Source organism: Mytilus trossulus, chromosome 10 (genome assembly GCF_036588685.1).
Source record: "Mytilus trossulus isolate FHL-02 chromosome 10, PNRI_Mtr1.1.1.hap1, whole genome shotgun sequence".
Lineage (NCBI taxonomy): Eukaryota > Metazoa > Mollusca > Bivalvia > Mytilida > Mytilidae > Mytilus > Mytilus trossulus.
This window is the reverse complement of record NC_086382.1, coordinates 43,389,909-43,411,094: the sequence shown is the minus strand read 5'-3', so window position 1 is coordinate 43,411,094 and position 21,186 is coordinate 43,389,909. Positions and strand designations below refer to the sequence as shown.

The window sequence follows — 21,186 nt, the reverse complement described above, 5'->3', positions numbered from 1 at the left end:
TCACATGATTGAATGCAAAATTATAGAAAACATTTTATTACATGAAGATCAAGCACAATCGGATACGTCGAACCGTATACGTATGCCTTTGCTTAACGTTTAACTTACTGCACGTGTTTAAATTTCAGAAAAAAGTGTTCCGAATACCTCTACAAAGAAAGACATTTTCGAAATCTTCATCACCTGTATAACATGATTATAAGGATATATATATATATACATGTATATTCTGTTTTTGTTTCCATTGAGCTGATAATTGACTTTTTCATCAATTCATATTGGTTACAGATGTTTACCCTTGTCAGCTTTGGTAGCAGTATCACTACTTTTCCATGTCATATATAAATATACCCAAACTGTGTCAAAAACTAATAAAAGCAATAATTGCTATAACATTCATAAATGCAATAAGCTCAGCTAATCATGATGAAATATAATATTTTGAAGGAAATGAAAACAATATTCTAACGTCTTTTACATTTTGTAAAGCATGTGATATAAATTTGAGAACCAGTACGAAATAGTAAACTATAAGATTAGGTCATTTAATATATATAGATATTAGAGGAAAAACCTCGAAGGAAACTATTGATGTTCTGGTAACTAACAGAAAACCCTTGCCGTTTTTGTAACAACTTTTTTGATCTTTTGGTCCTCGATGCTGTTCAATTTTGCACTTGTTCCGGCTTTCAAACTTTTGTATCTGGGCGTCACAGGTAGATCTTGTGTGGGCAAAATGCACTTCTGGCGTATTAAAATTTTGAACTCGGTTTTAGTTTGTTACCCCGATTTTGTTTTTTGTCCATGGATTTATGAGTTTTAAACAGCGGTATACTACTGTTGCCTTTATTTATTTGATATACATTATACTTCGATGTATACGTTTGGTGCATTACATCAATGAATGCTTGTTATTAAAGGGTTTTATCAAATTGACTATAAATATAAAAAAAGATGTGGTATGATAGCCAATGAGACAACTCTCCACAAGAGAACAAATGACACAGAAATTAACAACTGTTGGTCAACGTACGGCCTTTAGCAATGAGCAAAACCAATACTGTTCATTTATGTAGTACCAATCCAGTATACGTACTATATTGAACCATTATCTAAATATATATCTGCATGCGTAATAAATCATAAAGGTGGAAAATATATTCGTCATAACATAGTATTCAATAAAGTACAAAACTTTCGTTTCGTTTTAAACAATTTAAAAAGGTAATGAAAACAATATGCTCCTTTTGATACTGATACCACACAATGAGCCACATTTTCAACGGCTAGCAGTATTTGATAATTAAGTAACTATATCTACTAACTTTTCAATTCGTATGATGTAAAATATGTGCAAGTCTGACTGAATTGATGGGATAATTACCCTTTGCTGTTGCACATATTTATACTCGACCATTCGACCTGTCGGTGAAAGTAACTGTTTTTCTGTTATTTGTTTAATCTTTTGTTGAAATTATGTACTCTATATAATGTATTTAATTAAAAGCTTGAATTTGACTCTACCAAGTATACAGGATAAACAAGTTTATATAAATATATAATCGAATATGAACTGTTCTTGACCGACTATAAGATTAACTTGGAATAAGTTTAACTGTATGTTTGATAAGACTATGTCAATAGATTTTTCCTTATTTGTATATTGGTCTGAACATTCAAACCTGTCAATGTAGTACTTGTACACACAGTTGGGTTACAAGTTACAAATTGAGTTATTGTCTAAATTTCAAGATTGTTCGTTCTAAATATACACCAATTAGTGGATTTAGACCCCTATTGTATTTTGATTTCAGATACCTGTCTGTGTAAATAAATGACAGATCCTAGAAGTCTCCATGTTCCTCCTTGTCTGTCTACATGGAGCATGCGCAGTATTTGTAAAAATCGTACTCCCCTGAAATGGAAATATCAACATTATTCAGAATTTAATTCAAATATATTTCAGTGTTATAGATATGCCATAAATATTCTATCGTCTTTATCCACATAAAGTACATGATTGCGACTTGTGAATGTGCACTATCATGTGTGTTGTTCCAATAACAGATAAAGTTTATGTTTGTCCATTTTACATTTATCAGAGATATGAGCTCTTTCGAAAAATAAGTAACTTTAAAAATGTCAATCTTGATGTCCTACTACAGGGTTGCTCAGACTTAAATATTGATGAAAACACAGAGATATTTACATATGTACAACAATATATTCATGAAACTGGAAGATTTTTATAATAATTCATGTGATATTATACTGTTTAGAAACCAGCCTATAACCACAGTGTACCACTCTTTAGTCTTAATTAAAGACAAACCTAACTTTTAACACAAAAAACAACCAATTGTGTTTAGCATCTTTTTGCAAATAAATTTATATATATTTTATTATATTTTTTGTATTAGTAATTATATTTTCAAAAATCAAGAAATTATTAGTCATGTAATAAGATGGTAGACTAAATTATTTATGTATTGCAAAAAAGGGCCAATCAATTTTTTTTATTCATATAAATAGAACAACTTTGTTGCAGTGAGCTTGTGAATTTGAGTAAAAATCACTTTATGATCTATTTGATTCCTAACCAACAGTTATTATTTTGGTACAAAATTCGAAATATCACCATCAGTAGGTCTTGCTTTAACTTTGTTAACATAGTTATTTATATACATGTATACACAAAAAATACTTCAAGAAGTGGAGGAACTGCCTCCCTGACTCACTGCAACAACGTATGATCTATTAACTTATCAGAAAATTATATACTATCATGCATGTTATTCAATCCATCTTGTATGGGAAAGGATTTGTATAGGCACTGCCTTTTGTCCGATCCCTTTGTTTAAATGTACATTTGATATTTGAACAATAAAATATTTTGAATTGAATTGAATAACAGATAATGTTTTGGTAGAAAGTAATTTCATTTCTTGGTTATAATAAAAAAAAAAATCAGCAACGAACTCTTCTCAACATAAAACTTTGTATATAGAGGGATGAAAAAAGTAATATGCTAGTTAATCAATATATGAAATAATCTCAATGCAAACATATGAAAAAAACCAACGAACAGTGATTTAATCACGGTCTTTCATCTGAAATTCACAGTCAGGCCCAAATGGAGGCGAATCAGAACCTCAGGGCATCTTAGACTATCTTAAATGTAATTCTTTGCTCAAATATATCAAACATCTCGCCTGCGCGTTAGCATTTAAAAAAAACTCCTTAGATTTATATGCATTGATGGAACTGAATTTAATTATTATAGTGATGTTTGCAAAGTAGTGGCGTATACCCTGTCAACGCATAAGACCCAGTTCCGTTAAGGGACCATATAATTCCCTTAAGGGTTCTGTCATCTTGATTTGTACATCTTAATATAGATTTACTTGTTTTAGGAGCTCTGTTTTACTTCTGGTATCTTTTATTTGATTATTTATTTGAAGTTGTACATTTTAACATCTTCAACTTTGAAATTGTTTGGCTTTATAAATATTTAGATATGAGCGTCACTGATGAGTCTTATGTAGACGAAACGCGTTCTAAATTATAATCCTGTTACCTTTGATATATATTAACAACTTCACTACCATGTATCAACTCACCACTGTTACATTTGCGACAAAATATGATCAGTTACCTTATTGCTGATGTTGCAAAAACTTGTCCTTCAGATCCAAATGTAAATACTACTATAGAGGCTATAACTACAATTAAATCTGAAAGGAAAAATTAAGTTATTTCAAATACAAATGACAACACGGTTAGAAGTTCATTTTTGTGTTTTTATAAGTTGCATACTAATATTTCAGATGCATGTTTTAATCGAGTATATATGATCAAGGATGATAAATATGATATCAACAAAGAATAAGAATATATACCCGTCCGTTTTGATTATCCAACAATGCAGTTTTATTTATCAATTAGTGACTGAATTATATTTACTAAAACACTCGTTCGCAGTGTATTTAACAGGAATTTTCATACTATTTGACCGTTTTCTGTTTATCAGTCTTCTTGATTTTGGCGCAAATATGGCTATTAAAATAACCTCGAAACTAACTTAATCACCCAAACGTAGCATTAACAAAAAACCAAAGAGAAAGGCTATTATTGGGTATAGTTGCATCATAGGCAATCATTTTATTTCTTCGAGTTTCTTTTTTTTCACAATAGAAGAAAACTGTCCTACATTGCCGTATACAAGTTTCGATTATTTTATTTCACCGACTAAGCTTATGCTTTTATCAGATGGTTGATAACACGTCAACGCTTGTACATCCCATTTAAGTCACTAAAAGAAGCATTCAAAATATAAATTGAAATTTCCACTTACCTATTATAGAAATTGGTTTTCTAGCAAATTTAAATCTGCCTTTTAGTCCCATATATTTACTTCTACAACCTGCTGACCATAACCGTATCACATATTCTAAGCCAAAGAAACATACTAAAACTATTTCCTGTAAAATAAATTCTTCCGTTTAATTTTGTTAAAAAGTAATCTATGTGTATTTGTTCTTTTCATCATCAGGTATTTTTCTGTAAGCAATGCAAGGTAAATTCATTTGTTTTGGCGAAATCTGGCAATGTAAGGTGAACATACTTAGGTGATTAACAATATGAAAATGATATCACATTGAAAGCAAATTTAAAAATATTTTTCTAGAGAGAAAAAAAAATTGCTTTTTATTTTATTTTCCTTCTTTTATTGAAGAAAAAAGACACATAGAAGGCTAAATGGTCGATTCAAAATGCTGAAGTTGCTGCTTTGATACTTTCCCTGTCTTGACATATGCTACTAGATTTGAATTTTTCAAAGAGAAAATATGGTGTATAACCATGATTACGATAGAGAAATACCTTGTGTAACCTCAAGAATCATCCACAATAAGAGAAATTTACAAATATTGAAACGACATCTGATTAAAGTTACACTATGATGACATAGGAGCAAATGCGATACAATAGACTCATTGAATTAGTTTTCGTCAAACAGTTTATTAGAGCTATTGTAATATTGCGACTTATTGTTTTCTTTGCACAATCTGCATATAAAATGAAGGAGATGTAGCACATTTGTTAATCGGAGACAATTTTCAACCTAAACTCGATAGTTTCACAACATATTAGCAGTTACTGAAAGATTAATATTAATCTATTGCAAATGAACTCATCATAGATACCAGGGATTAATTTTGTGTATACGCCAGACGCGCGTTTCATCTACAAAAGACTCGTCAGTGACGCTCGAATCCAAAAAAGTTAAAAAGGCCAAATAAAGTACGAAGTTGAAGAGCATTGAAAACCACAATTCTAATGCAACAACGTTTGTAACGTTCATTTTAATTTGATAACGTCACTTTCGTACATGGCATCAATTGACAATTGATGTTATGGGACGTACGCGCAAGCGCAGACTGCATATGACAGATTTTGAATACATGTTTTAACGTTGTTTTATGTCAGTTTCATTAGAATGGAGATAACAATATTGTATTTTAAGCTCCGATGGCATCAATTTGGAATTTGATTGTCGCAAATACCCGTTTACTGTCTCCGCTAACGCGTCGCCAGCAAACTTAATTTGTGACCATCAAATCCCCAATTGATGCCGTCGGAGATTAGAATACAATACAGTTATCTCCTAATTCCTAAAAGTTTTGCCAAATACAGCTAAGGTTATCTATGCCTGAGGTAGTAAAACCTTAGTATTTCAAAAATTCAAAATTTATAAATATAACCTTTTAATAATAATTCATGTCAGCACAAGTGCTGACTACTGGGCTGGTGGTACCCTCGGGAAAATAAATCTCCACCAGCAACGACCCAGTGGTAGTAAATAAAGTCATCATAGATACCAGGACTAAATTTTGTATATACACCAGACGCGCGTTTCGTCTACACTAGATTCATCAGTGACGCTCGAATCCAAAAAAGTTAAAAAGGCCAAATAAAGTGCGAAGTTGAAGAGCATTGAGGACCAACATTCCTCACGCTTTTGCAAAATACAGCACCGATTCAAGCTGAAATATGAAAAATCTACCAAATATGCCGAAAAAAGTAATTTTTCAGATGTTTTTTGTCAAAAAAAAGTTGTCGCATCCGTGTTCATCTTCAACCTTTATATATGTTATGTATTATCATAAAGTACAACTTACATTTCAATATTGAGGATGAACACGACTGCGGCCACTTTCGTTTTACACGAAAACCGTCTAAAATTTAACTCAAATGCTAGAATTGTGAAGATTTCAGTAATTTAGCATGACTTAATAGCGCCAGTACCCGATATATGTGCATTGTATTGTCAAAATCTGCCCAAATGTATGTAGCAGAAGCATTCTACTGTCCAATGAATAACTAAAAGTTTACATTTTAACAGTATTGTAAAACTGCTATATTGTGGGGCCAAAAAGGGGTCTTACTGGACCACCTCCTCTATAAATATAACCATATCCATGATAATTCATCTTAGCAGAAGTGCTGACTACTGCGCTGGTGATACTCTCGGGGAAATAAGTCATTGCTTTAGATCGAAACATTGTTGTAAATTGAAACACCATTTTATGAAATTTAAAAAAAACATGTTTGACATTACTGACCTCGAGTTGTGTAATGGCTTTTTTTTTAATCAGGTTGTCATGTTGCTTTATCAAAAGACAATTTTTTTAATTAACCTTTCCTACAACAAACATCACTGTGAATATTACAATTATAATTAAAATACCTTTTTTTTTTAACGCGTTTGATGTTTTTCGTCATTGTAGACATAACTGTTTTGTATTGCTATGTATCTACTGATTCATGTGACCGACATTTTTAGATTAAATATATTTGTTTGTCTTTAGTCAATAGAATTATTGCTTTTTTCACTGATACCTAATGATCCACAAAGTTTTATTCACATAATACTACCATAAATAAATATAATTGAAAAAGGACAAGTATAAAAAATAACATTAACTTTACCAATTTTACATGATTACAGTATTTGTTTTTGTCATTGAGGTTTATCGACGTAAAGTATATGTATTTATCTGTACATTTAAAAAGTATATTATTCAAACATACTCATGTGCGATATATTTCAAATATTTTAGCAACCCTTAGATCTATACAAACCATGGAAAGAAACAGCTTCACTGTAATTGCAAGAAAGTACAAAAACTTGCATTAAACAACATTCAATAACTGTCACCAGCAATAAAATAGATGAATAATAAATCTAGTATACCTTCATGCATTTTGGAGATATATACGATGTGCCATTTGTTTACTATGGACGACAGATACCAAAGAAAGAGTAAAACTAATAAGTCGAAAAAAGAAGAGAGACCAACCGAGAGAACACTGACTTGAAAGAACCCAACCAAATACATGTAAGAGGAAGTACAATGGAATGATCATTGTTTTGTTAAACAAATCTAAAGACACAGAAAAAACTCCTTAATCAAGTTGGCGTTGACTGATATTTCTATTAATAAAACCACACAACACGAACACTGCTGACAGTGACCGCTTTTTCGATAAATGATAAGTCTACGACGATTTTATACAATCCTTGCATGCTTTATCTCATTACTCTTTTATTTTTATCACAGGATAACAAAGTGATCCGAAGTGTTACTATACATAACGACTGATTTTAACAGTCAAAGCATTAGAGAACGTAATGATATTGCATCATGTCACGAAAGATAATTAGTTAACTGATATCGAACATTGAGCGAGTAACAATTTCTGTTTTGCAATTTATAATTTAATTTAACCGTAATGAAATAGTAAAGTGATAAAAAAACCACCCAAAAAAAACCAAACAAATATATAAAAAAGATTAATACAAATAAAAACTACAGCAAAAATAACAAATTTTATCACAGGAGATCTAACGGAAAATCAGAACAGTGCATTTTGTATTGTTTTCGTTCTCAAAAAGGCCCAAAAATGTTAAGAGAATATTTTCCTGTAAAACTGTTTGAAATTAATATTTGTGAGAATCTTTAAAAATTCAGGGTTTAAATGAAAAGGGATCAGAAAATACATGACTGAGATACTTTTTCTCGTTTTTCCCCTATAGCTATGCAATGCCGATTTGATTGTCATGTTATTCTAAAATATTACGCCAATTCAACAAACAGTATCTGATATCTTCTTCAGACGAAATCAATAAATTTATATATTTTAAAATGAATTATGACATATGCAAGTCCTTTTTTTTAAATGTGGCGTGTTCATAATGAAAACTGGCTTCATTTAAGCGTACGTTGATTTGAATATTATCGTCGTTGAATGTAATTAGACGACTTATTCGACTTATAAAATGAGCTAGAGTAATAAAGCTTTTTGCCAGACATAAAAATCATTTGAAATAACGGTTTTTATTCATAATAGCCTTATCAGTTCTTTAAGAAAGTTAATGTTCATCCACAGTATTGCAATGAATTTTAGTCAGACGATATGGTTTAAATTCATTAAAGGCAAATGGTTTTTAAAACGCGAATCTGTCATGACAAACGACAAGATATGATAGCTAACATAATTGGGGTAATTGATTGAATAGATCATATATCTGGAGAAAAAAAGAATCCACGATATCAAACATAGCGTATAATATTGAAACTGTAACATCTATCATTATAAGATTAAACTCGTCTCAAACATTGCTTCTAATGTATAGCAAATCGATGTTTTTTGTCAGTGTAAGTAAACACAACTTAATTAGCAAACTTACATACAACACTTCGTAAGAAACCAAACAGAGAGAAAAAAAAGAAACAGTACAATCTGAAACAATTTTTCAAGAAAATATGTCAGTACAGCAAATTGTTAATTCTCTCTCTACCTATGACCGTATTATGCCATAAAAAACCTAAACAATAAATGGTATTGGGCATGGTCAAGACGGTATGAAACAGAGATGCTCTGAATGATTAGATAAAATCCTCCGAGACTAGGAGTAGTTGTGGAAGGAAGCCTGGTTTATCTGTTTTGGTTGAATTATTTCAAATCATATTTATGTTTTAGCAGACCCTAAAATAACATATAAAAATTATAAAACATAAAACAGAAGTTACACACACATGTAAGGTGTGATGACAATGTTTAAAAAAAAAGAGACAACAGTTACCAGATGGACATTAAAACTGTTAAATCGAAAATAAACTGACAACAACATGGCTAAAAAAGACAAACAATAGAGAACAAAACCCAACATAGAAAACGAAAGACTAAGCAAAACAAATCCCACCAAAAAGTTTGGGAGATCTCAGGTGCACGAAAGGGTAAAGTTTTTGTTTTCACAAAACACAAATAAAGGTATCTAGGTGTGTTTCTTAGAGTGTCTTTATCAACGTCTTGTGATTAAGATAAAATCATTATAGGTCAAAATCAATGTCATTTATTTTTGATGTTACATATAATTTATCGAAAAATGTCGTTGTCAGTTTTCCATTAATAGAAGTACAAATTGTTGGCTTTGACTGTGTATTTCGATTCACTTATTTTAAAAAGCTTAGCAACAGCATCATATTTCAGAAAAAGGATCAATGTCTGACGGCAATTAATGTGTTTTAATGTTGACATTTAACATATCTGGAAACAGTTGTTGAAACGAATACATGAGTGTTTGTGATCTGGATACATTCTTTATAGTGATTTATACCTTTGGGTACATTAGCGTCGACAAATCAAGTGACAATACTACAGATTAAAAATACATAAAGTGCATGCATGTTATGCTAGACCTGGGAAACATAGTCTGAACACAAATTGGTTTTGTTTATCAAGTTACCAAACTATTAAACGCAGACTGGGTTTCAAAATGTTTTTAAATTTTATGCTTTTTCGTTATTATGTTTCAGATAAATTATAACGTGATTTGAAATTGTAAAGTGTCTAGCAAAAAAAAAAACGGAAAAGAAAATAATAAAATATGACGCTGAATATAACATTCATGTAAATTCTGAAATTAAATTTTTACTTTTTTTGTTTTCCCGAAAATTAAGAGGTACATTTTTGGATAAGATGAGAGGAAAAATGAGTATTGCCTGAAATTATTGCACACACACCTACTCTGAAGCAAAACAATGCCTGTAGTTTATACACTCAATTTATAGCAGAGCTGATTTCGACTACATGAATCAGTTACCACAAAAATATGCTTATCGTAAACGGATTCTGTATTTTTTTTAATTTTTAGTTTGGTTTGGGATTTCCCCGAGCAAAACCTGTACCTTTTATAAGAAAAGGGATGGTGATTTCTATAACACATACATTTTGGTCCTCAATGTTCAAAAAAAAGAAATCTTAGTGTTGTATTTTCAGTAATGAAACCTTCTATCACTATGGGTAGACTTTACATAGATAAATTCAGCCGTATAAGAAAAGCAAAATGAGAATGTTAAATTAATGTATGCCTTTTTGTGCTTCTTTGTTACATTTGTTGTTTATGTAGAGATATTAAGATGATAACACAATATTGACTGTTGTACCCCTATTTTTGACATTTTTACTCTTTGAGTATGTTTGTTTTGTTCATGCATCGTTGACAATTTAATGGAATTTGATGCGACTGTCATATAAGTGAGAGGTTTAGCTAGCTATAAAACCAGGTTCAATCCACCATTTTCTACATTAGAAAATGCCTGTACCAAGTCAGGAATATGACAGTTGTTACCCATTCGTTTGATGTGTTTGGACTTTTGATTTTGCCTTTTGATTTTTGATTTTCCTTTTTGAATTTTCCTCGGAGTTCGGTATTTTTGTGTTTTTACTTTTTTCTTTGAAACTAGATGATTTGTTTTTTGTCTATTTTCCTTTCAAGGTAAATTAAATATAAGGACATAAAAGAATAAAGGCTAAAAGTCAAAAAAAATATTTGCAATTAAGAAATCTAAATAAATGGCAGGTATAGATCTGGACCTAAACTAAATGCATAAAGTGATAACCAAATTTGCTATTTTGTTTACACATGTGCAATAAGATGATTGGTGTGTGAATTCGTCCTACAATGCTTGTTTAAAAGCACATGAATACCTTATTGGGAAATGAATTAGTTTACTATAACAAGATTCTTAACATGTAATTTACAAAAATGTCCATGTACGTTAAGTAAGGATAATCTTTTTCCATGTAAAATTCAATCAATTTTTCATTAGGAAAATTCTTAGTCTAAGAATAAATATAACAATGAAATAAACCTGTGAATTACCATCCAAAATAACGTTTCCATGGCAAAATCATCGTAATCTCCAATTGTTGATAAGACACTAAAGATAAGGCAAATTAGCACCATCATGAATCTGAAATAGAAAAAAAAAATTGAATCAAATTCTGAATGAAATTGTAAACATCACACAATATTGACCTACATCTTTGAAACTTAAACAACTATTTATTATATATAAAAACTGGATTAAACACCTGTAGACTTTCAAATAGTTTTAAATTTGTATATAGCGTATTCATAGGTTCTCACACTTCAGCTTTCTATGTTATTGAAGCTTCGCGTTTCACTTCTTTAAATAAGTTGTGATTAAGTTCTTGTTTTTTTTCATTCTATTGTTATTAATTCCCGAACCATCCCTATAATTTTAAAGAGGTTTATATTAAGTAGTACCACAATAAATCCGTATTTTCCTGCCAGTACCGAAGTACTGGCTACTGGGCTGGTGATACCCTCGGGGAATAATAGTCCACCAGCAGAGGAATCGACCCAGTGGTAATAATAAAATCAACGGTACCAATTTTGTTGCACCAGATGCGCATTTCGACAAAACATGTCTCTTCAGTGATGCTCGTGGCCAAAATATTTGAAATGCAAAGCTTATATAAAAGATGAAGAGCTAGAATCCAAAAGGTCCAAAACGTTGCAAAGCAATTTTGCATTATCAAATAAATGCATTATATATCCGTCTAAATTAAATACATTCAAAATCAATTGAAACATATAAAAAAAGACAACACTTTACTGCCAAAACATAAAAATACACCAAGAGTGCAACATACAGTTTTCAAAAATTGGACAGGAGTCTAAAATATTTCATCCACTGATTGCTCTGAAATGTTTACAAGTACAAGGTTCATGACTTGCAACTACACATACTGATGTGGCAAACAGGACAAAATATTTTTTTAAAGCTTGCACCTTTATCTTTTTCATCTGAATCACTAAAGTGGCATATGAAACGCAAAACGACAAATAATATAACAATTGCGTCTTTAACCTATGATTCTCTGACACTCGATTACATATCCCTCCAAATTTTCAAATGTACTTATAAATCAGTTTTCGTGAAGAAGTGAAATATTAATATTATGAGAGGTTCGTTATAGGATTCATAGGTTTTTCAAGTTAAATAAAGATTTTAAAAATGGTAAACGGAAAAAAAGAAATTGTGTATTTATAATCATAATTTAAAATTTAATAAACGTAAATTTAATAAACGTATAAATCAATAACTGTTATGAAGGAAAATGAACCATCAATCAAAAAGAAAAGAAGACAACTTTATAATAAGATTCATTTTTATCGAAGTATTTTGTGGTGTTTATTCACATAACAATTTTATTTCTGGCCGGTGTTATAAGCAATGAAGAGAAAGGCAATAACTTTTCTTTGATATAAATCTGAAGGATGACAACATACGTTTCTTGCAACATTTAGATTCATAGTTTTATTCGAAATGTAATTTAGCATGTGTAACAATAGAGACATCAAATTTTCAAGTCAACATAAGATTAGATTCTTATTTACAAGAAATTTCATCATTACATTTCAAATATATTAAACATTATTAATTCGACAATTTTTATAAGTTTTGAAGGGTTTATCTTGAAATGCTTCGATTGATCACTCAACTGAGCTCGTCAAACTCAAAAGTTATTAAAAGTATTGTTAAGTGTCAATTGTATAAATTAAAATCACAAAATTACTAAACTTAGAGGAAAATCTAATCGAAAAGCCCTTAATCGCATGGCAAAATAAAATAACAAAAGACATAAAAAACGAATGGACAATAACTGTCATATTCCTGACTTGGTACAGGCATTTTCAAATGTAGAAAATGGTGGATTAAATCTGGTCCTATAGCGCTAAACCTCTCACTTTGATGACAGTCTTATCAATTTTCGTTATATATATTTACAATGATGCGTGATCAGAACAGTCATTAAATAAAATAGTCAAAATATGGGTACAGCAGCCACCATCGTGTAACAATTTTAAAAGGAACAATTTAACAGAACAATCTCGAAATACTACAAACATATAGACAAACTATGATCAACGAAGGATCTCTAAGGAGACTGACGCTTCACAATTATTTAAATTGGTATTTGCATTTGCCCCTTATTTTCATTCAACTGTTAATACTCGCGTGGTGCCATATAAACAATCGAATGATGAGCAGAGACAAAAATTTAATTAGATTCCTAAAGATTAAAAAATTTGATTGAAGTCAAATGCTTAAAAAAATTGTGAGAACCAACCTATTCTCTTCCATAAGAGACACATCTCGTGTGAATAATGAATTGTGGAAATCTGATGAAAAATAGGAGTAAAAAGTTACCGATGGAGAAAATAACATTCAAAAGGAAAAAAAACTAAACAAAACCAAGACCAGAACTACAAAAAGAAAAAAAAAACGATGCGAAAAACCGTAACAATACAAAAAACAAAACAAAAAACCCGATCACAGAAAACTAAGATTTACGACCATAAACGCTATCAAAAACTGTTCTTGCTGTCTAGTGCTTTGGCAGGGTACTCTGCGCTAAAGACAGGTATTTCAAAGATGCTAATTTACAATAGGGTAATTAATATAGTCACACTCTCCTCGTACATCGAGTCATTTTATAATTAAGATTTACATATTAATTCGTGAAAGACAGTTTCAATTTAAGTGATAAATAAAGCTAATACATATGGGTATATTTTTTTATTTTTTTTGTGAAATTCTAAAGTTATCATGTCCAATAACATCTTTTGATTATTATCTCTGCAATGTTATTATATTTTTACTTTCAATCTTCCATTTTGATTTTGATCTAGTTCATCGTCTAGGCTTTATACGATGCTAAAATGTTCTAATATCAATGTAAACACGACTTATTTAGGCTTGAAACGAGTTGATTGCCAGAAAAATGAGCAATGATTGGATAATTAGACACAAGCGGAGTCTGAAGTTAGAATTCCCATTCATTATATCAATAGTGGAAACTATATTATTATGTGATGTATGACTCTTAAGCCTTTAATAACAATGATCAAATTATTGCATTGCAAAATTTCAGACCTGAGAGACAAGGAATGATTGAACACTGTTTATTATATGATTACGTTTCCCTTACCATATTGATACTGTCTGATGAAATATGAGACTATATAAATCAAACCTCATAGACAGAAAAGTGGCTTCTAAAACAAAGAAGTTTTTTGTTGTTAACTGTCATAAGACAAACATGCGAAGAATTATCGTTTAAACCACATTACAGTATGGTCAAACATACAATAGTATAATTTTCCAAAGATCATCTTGTATAGATACAGCTATATTCCAATCGTTTAAAAGAGGTAATACTTGAAATGTGTCGATATTGTTTTGATTTAAATGTTTCAATTTAGCTCTAATGTTTCCAGATTTCAAATTATGATCGTAAAACGAGTAAATAGAAATTATCTGTCTTAAAAATTGGAAACAACACGTTTAACAATTTCTTGCGTCCGAAGCGCTTTTCTGGATTTACCTTTATCTCGAATTTTTCATAACACTCAAAATTCTTATCGCAGAATATGTGCATGTTTCAAACAGTTGTCTAAGTGTTAGGATCATAACATAGTGCTCAAAAGTTAAGCTCAAAATTTAAAATGCGAGTACAAATACGTTATACATAAACTAAAATATCATAAACTATTTCTATTTTTGTTTGTGAAATTGTTTTATGAATAGAATACAAGCTTTTATGTAAATTAAATCATAAAAGAGGGACGAAAGATACCAAAGGGACATTCAAACAGTTAAATCATAGCAGTTGCCCGGTTAGCATCATTGAAAAGGTGGAATCAGTTTTTAATTGTCAGAAAGTATGAAAATGAGCTCACTTTCATTTTCTGTGAAATGTGGTCTCTTGTGGAGAGTTGTCTAATGACAAACAAACAAAATCTTTTAAAATCTTTTTATTTTATAATCATAGAAAGCCTTCACGTCCATGTATCGCACTTATATTCCGTCATTTGTCATCCAACTTGTGTTGGGTTCTGTAACTATTTGAAGTGATAATGTAAATCCCTTTTACGAAATGTTGGCTTAGTATTTCTTTGACATCAATGATCAAATTGTACCCAAACAAGGAGGCGCAGACTATTTTTTAGTAAAGAAACAAAGCTCACTAATGGTATAACGCTTATATTGTGGTATACCAGACATTATTATCGATTACAGAAGATCTACTAGTGGCGTTTGATAAAAAAACAGGCCAAAATAAAATACAATAGATGAAAAAAACTTTACGACAGAAAAGTCGCAAAGTTGTGGTGAATCAGTGTTCGGAGTAGAACGTAGGCACGACTTTAAAGTAATATAACGTTACGAAGGAGGAAGATATGTAGTGTTGAAGATGTTTGATTATTTTAGTTAATTGTTGTCAGTAACAGGGTATTACAATAATTGTGTTGACCCTCTACGAATGTGCTTAAAATAACTGTAAGAATTCTCGAAAAACAGTTATTTTTAACTGAAAACGCCTATAATCACAAATATGATGTTTCTTCTCTTCGACGGAGTTTACAACTTTGTTGACATACTTTAAGAAATATTATTGAATGTTGAAGATGCATTTTTATGTATAAACGAAATAACATTTAATCTTAAGATTATACATGTGATGTCTTCATATCATTTTATCCATATAATTTTATTCTAAAACTCTACTTAAAATATGTTGATAATTCGAGCAAAGCCTACTTTATAAGATAGAAACATTATTCAGGCATGATTCTTTTGAACCGGCTGCATAAGCTTTACATATAATTGAGCTGTGGATTATTTCAATATGAAATACCATATATATTTGTTTATTAACCTAATGTTACTGGGTTATTGTGTTTCATGGTAGATAGGATGAATGCTTATTTTGGTACCGAGTTAAAATATAGTCATTACTTAAATGTTATAATTGTTTCTTTCGAAATAATGTTAATTAAATTATTTTTTAGAAGAATCAGTTGTTTCATTTATTAGTTCCTTTTTCATCCAATGATTAACCACGTCAAGTATTACTACCAGCCTAGTAGTCAGCACTTCGGTGTCGACATGAATATCAATTATATAGTAATTTTGATAAATTTCATGCTGACAAAACTTTGAAATCGTGTCCTTAATGCTCTTCAACCTTGTTTTTGTATGGGTTTATAACCAATTTGATCTGAGCGTCACTGTTGAATCCTATCTAGACGAAACGCGCATCTGGCGTATTAAATTATAATCCTGGTACCTTTGCATTTAATTTGGAATACCAAATATAATGGAGAAAAAACCTTTTTACCACACTTGAAGGCACAACTATTGATATTGATGCAGGCATTTTAAAATTGAGAAAAACAAGTTGGTTTTCCATGATTTCCATGTATGATAACACAATGCAAAAGATTTGAAACACAAACAAACACAACAGTTAGCAGCACATAAAACGTAAAATGTATTTCGTTTTGTATGAACAGTCAACCTTTCCAAAGGAGAATGACTTTTTTTTAAAATTTTGATTGATGAGAATTTAACATGACAGAGAATTGGTTGCTTTTCAAGCTTTATTGTTGCCTCTTTGATGTCACAAATGTTATTGATAGATACATCGGGAGGATTGATGTTTCTGTTCTAAAATTCTGGAAAAGATTCATTCAACTTTTTTATGTTTATTTGATTGAACGCTTTGTGCACTGACATATATATGCCGCAATATAACAAGTATCAAGATATTCCCGGATGCTTTTTCTACGACAGTCCAATTATATCATCTCAAAATATTAAGTTCTTATCAAATGATAGGAAACAAAATAGGAATTTGATCATTTCGAACTCTTTAATTAACCAGCTGGCACGTCACAGATAACATGTTCAAATTTCACTTGAACAGGTACGCTTGAGATTCGTATGCTAGGTATACATGCGATATTCATTAAAATCTATTAAAATTAAAACAAAAGTTCTTATTGATGGATTTAGGCTCACGATCTTCCGGACCTTTCGTTAACACATTTCGTAGGGAAGTGTTATTTACAATGTTAAGGTCACCGGTAATATGGATTTGAAATGCGGTATTTTCGAAAACCTTTTCAAATTAGTTGAATTAGACATTTTGCACTGACATGTATAGTAATATTCTTATATGCATTGTTCAGATGTAGATGGACTTATATATTAGGTTCTTGAGTTATATACTGACAAGGATGAAAGTAGCAGTAGATTTGGTCTTACTACAGAAACAAGGAGTATGTGCCATTGATATTGCGTGAATGATATTTTGTAAAATAAAGAATCACTTTATGAGAACACATTTTGTTTTAGATGGAAACGTTTGTGGGTTTGTATCACAATTTTTTCACTAACTCTAGAAAGGAGCGTCTACAAAACCAAAGGCAACAAAAATCAAAAGAGTTAGGGCTTTGAAGGATAAAATGGAGATTGCAATCAATTTGAATTTGGAGATTAATATGATTGCAAATAATACAAATATTTTTAAGTGTGTTAATAACTTTCTTGTACTGTATAGCCCTCCAAACTTACACGAAAGGTCTCGTCACGGCAAAGGCAACTCCAATCAGTGAACATAATGGATAAATTTAACATTAAACAAACACAATTATGCATTATGAAAAGTATAAAAAGATTAGACACACCATTACTAAACACACAAAAAAGACAATCTTTGGTCCAGAAATCAGTGGAAACAACGGATATACGATGTTCAAATATTATAAATCACGTTAGGAAAATAAAAATCAAGGTCAAACCCAAAAATCATTGGAATTGCATAAACTAAAAATGGAGCGAGACATTCGTGAATATATATCTCACTGTAACTAAAAATACACTCCAGAAAAAAAACCATTGACCAGCATCGATGAACGCTGGTAGTCCAAGATGCTACGAAATTATGGATTCAAACGTGCAGACATCTACGGGACGTATATTTGTGACGACAGTTAAAACGTTTTAATCACTAAAAGAACTCATGAAAACATTTGTTACAGTAGTGTTTAGGCCTCCGATAGCAGTAAAAAATTCCTTTGCAAGCAAGTATTGATGTATTGCCACACCAGGATGCATATTCAAAGAGATAGTAATTATCAACCCTTTTAATATGCTTTGTGGAATTATGCTTGTTATATTTATTATCTCCACAGTTTACAAACATCGTGGTATGGCTTTTATACCAAGTAATGACATTTAATAGCATCAAACAATACAGTAAATAAGACCAGTTTTAAGGGCGTTTCATACCATGCTTACTAACTCTAATAACAAGTATTCAGAGCCTTTACTAATTGAAAATGTTATTGTATGTCTTGACTATGACCAGGAAGTCATTAGTGGGAGCAAAATATTTCAAAGAAAAAAACCCTAGAATGGATTTTTTGTCTCAAACTAATTTCTGTACTTAGATTTAGTCTTTGTCGGAACAAAACATTATAAATGGTAAAAAGACATGATAGTGATAATAATGAATGTAAATGCTATACCTTTGCGTTTGCGTAGTTATATTATTTTTTTTAGTAGTAAAAGCAGGTATATTAGAATAAAAAAAAAATGAGTAACAGATTATCTTTTTAAAATAGAGCTAAATATTTGTGATTGGAGACTTATATTGAGTATGAGCATCACAACTAAATTAAAAATGAAGATGGTGACATATGTATTAAACTCGATTTGTATTTTTAAACAGCTAGATGACAAAAATTCAAGCATAAACAGAAGAGCAACATTCAATTCTGGTAAACTTTTACTGTAAGTCAGAACCTTAGTTCTTCATATATGAACGGTAAGATTAAATCAGTCTTTAAATCATTTCAATATTGGCAAACTGAGCATACCTACGATATGTACAGCACAACGCCGCAAATTACATTTATAATGCATTAAGGATGGGCAAAGATGTGTTCTCGGTGAGCTTAAACATGGATAATAGCATTTATATCGTACCCGTACAACATTCGTCACTCCGAACGAGTGAATGTTTTTTCTCACCTGTTTTGCTTAGTAACTTCAAAAAGAAACAAACCACTGTTCAAGAGCATTCCGAGTTAAACAAAATAAACTAATGACTTCGTGAGAAATCTTGAGAATTGGTTTCGAATTGACATACTTCAAACAAAGTACGAATCATATAACCATTGTTTTAAATACAAAATGACCTTGTTCATCTTTATACTTCACTATATCAACATTCAATCCAATCAACCATCTACATTTGTCTCGGTCACATTGTCTTACGTGTCAAGTGGGATTTAGAATTGTCAATATCTACACTTTACTAGAGAAAGATAAACATCTTGGAGTTGTTTCAATAAAACAATTACTAGAATATAAATAATACTCGTTTATCAGTTAATATGAACTCTGGTGGAGAAAATTGGAAAAGATCGAACAATCAAGATAGTCTATGGACGATACTATCAACTTTTAATTAAAACAAACGATAAAATAAATCAATTGGGTCCGGTCGGATTGAACCAGAATTTAATTAAAGCAAATTGACAGTAAATCTCTTTTTTCTCGGCAACAGAAAACTGAAACAATTCACCAATCTCTAATTACAAAACATCGTTATCGTCTAGAGTAATGCTAGGTTCTAATTGTTGTAAAAACATTAAAACAATTTATATGTGTATTACAAATCCAATATTATCTCTTGTTTATATAGCTCATATCGTTTTAGGTACTTAGATCGATGGCTTTCAAATATTTATGTTTGAGCATTTCTGATATTATTCTAGAGTGACCAAATTTGTTTAAAACGTTTATTTCATTTGATATTGTATTATGATTTGAATTTGCCTTGGGTATCACATGTGAACTATCTGATGTCGCTGCATTTGAAAAAAATAAATATTAAAATTTATGAAATAGTTTACTTCTGTTATTGAAAAATTCTGAATAACTATACATGTCAACTCATGGGGGAGGAGGAATTGGCATACGGGCTTCCACGCTATAATTTCTGTCACATGGTACAACATGCAGAATTGGAGGATCGTGCTAACCATCTATTTTCTATGATCATTATAAAAAGATCATGAATAAAGCTCATCCATATTTCTTTAAGCAGTCAGTAAATTAGTATGTCGTGGTTGGAATGAAAAAAAACATTTATTTGTGTCTTAAAGGGGTGTAAAAGAAATCCCTAGTATTTATGCCAAAAGTGATATGAACTTATTTTTCAGATATGACACACTGTAACTAATAAGCTTAAGGTTGTAATTGATATCAGTGAACTTAGAAAATGAATCATTCTATATTTTCCATTAATTTGTTCAGATGGAATAGATATAATCAAGAAAAAGGGTTTCATGTATAATAAAGGAATGTGTTCAATTCGGTTGTTTTTGTGCCTCGTATCGATCTCTTTTCTTTTTTCTTTCTTTTTTTAAATCTTTAATTTTTTGGGGTAATATTTTTTGTTATGTCGTTAGCTTTCTGAATTGAATTATATCAAAATTTTATGACGGGTGTATTTATAGACAACTATACAGATTTTTTTCTCGTCATTGAAAGCCGTATGATATCTCATAATATGTTATATCTACTTCATTTAAACTTTGATGGATAATTGACTTATTTTGACTTATTTTCATAAATTCGATATCCTTATGATATTGTCAACCAATACACGACACTGACTTGTGTTCCAATTCTTTTGATATGATTGTTTGTATTTGAAAAGTTTAAAACGGATCATGTATTGCCTGTATAAAAATAGAAGCTGTGGTATTGTTGACAACGAGACAACTATCCAACAGGGATAAACCGACAACACATGAACTATCGGCTCCTGCATAATGATTGTACGGAGTTTGACTAATGCGAAATGTACAGTAAAATACATACATACACTCATGTGTACATACATAAATAAACATATTTTTTATTTGGTCGGGTTGTTGTCTCTTTG

General features: G+C 30.6%; 1 protein-coding gene across 2 annotated transcripts in view; it reads right to left on the bottom strand.

Moving 5' to 3' along the window:
- LOC134686269 (potassium voltage-gated channel subfamily KQT member 1-like) overlaps positions 1 to 21,186 on the bottom strand; it is a 66,253-nt gene that overhangs the window by 23,039 nt on the left and 22,028 nt on the right. For both annotated transcript variants that reach the window (XM_063545939.1, XM_063545940.1), the window contains exons 2-5: positions 11,231 to 11,321; positions 4,355 to 4,481; positions 3,656 to 3,734; positions 1,819 to 1,915 (exon numbers count right to left, since the gene is read on the bottom strand). In XM_063545939.1, the coding sequence (XP_063402009.1) occupies positions 1,819 to 1,915; positions 3,656 to 3,734; positions 4,355 to 4,481; positions 11,231 to 11,321 (394 nt within the window). The remainder of the gene's footprint in view (positions 1 to 1,818; positions 1,916 to 3,655; positions 3,735 to 4,354; positions 4,482 to 11,230; positions 11,322 to 21,186) is intronic.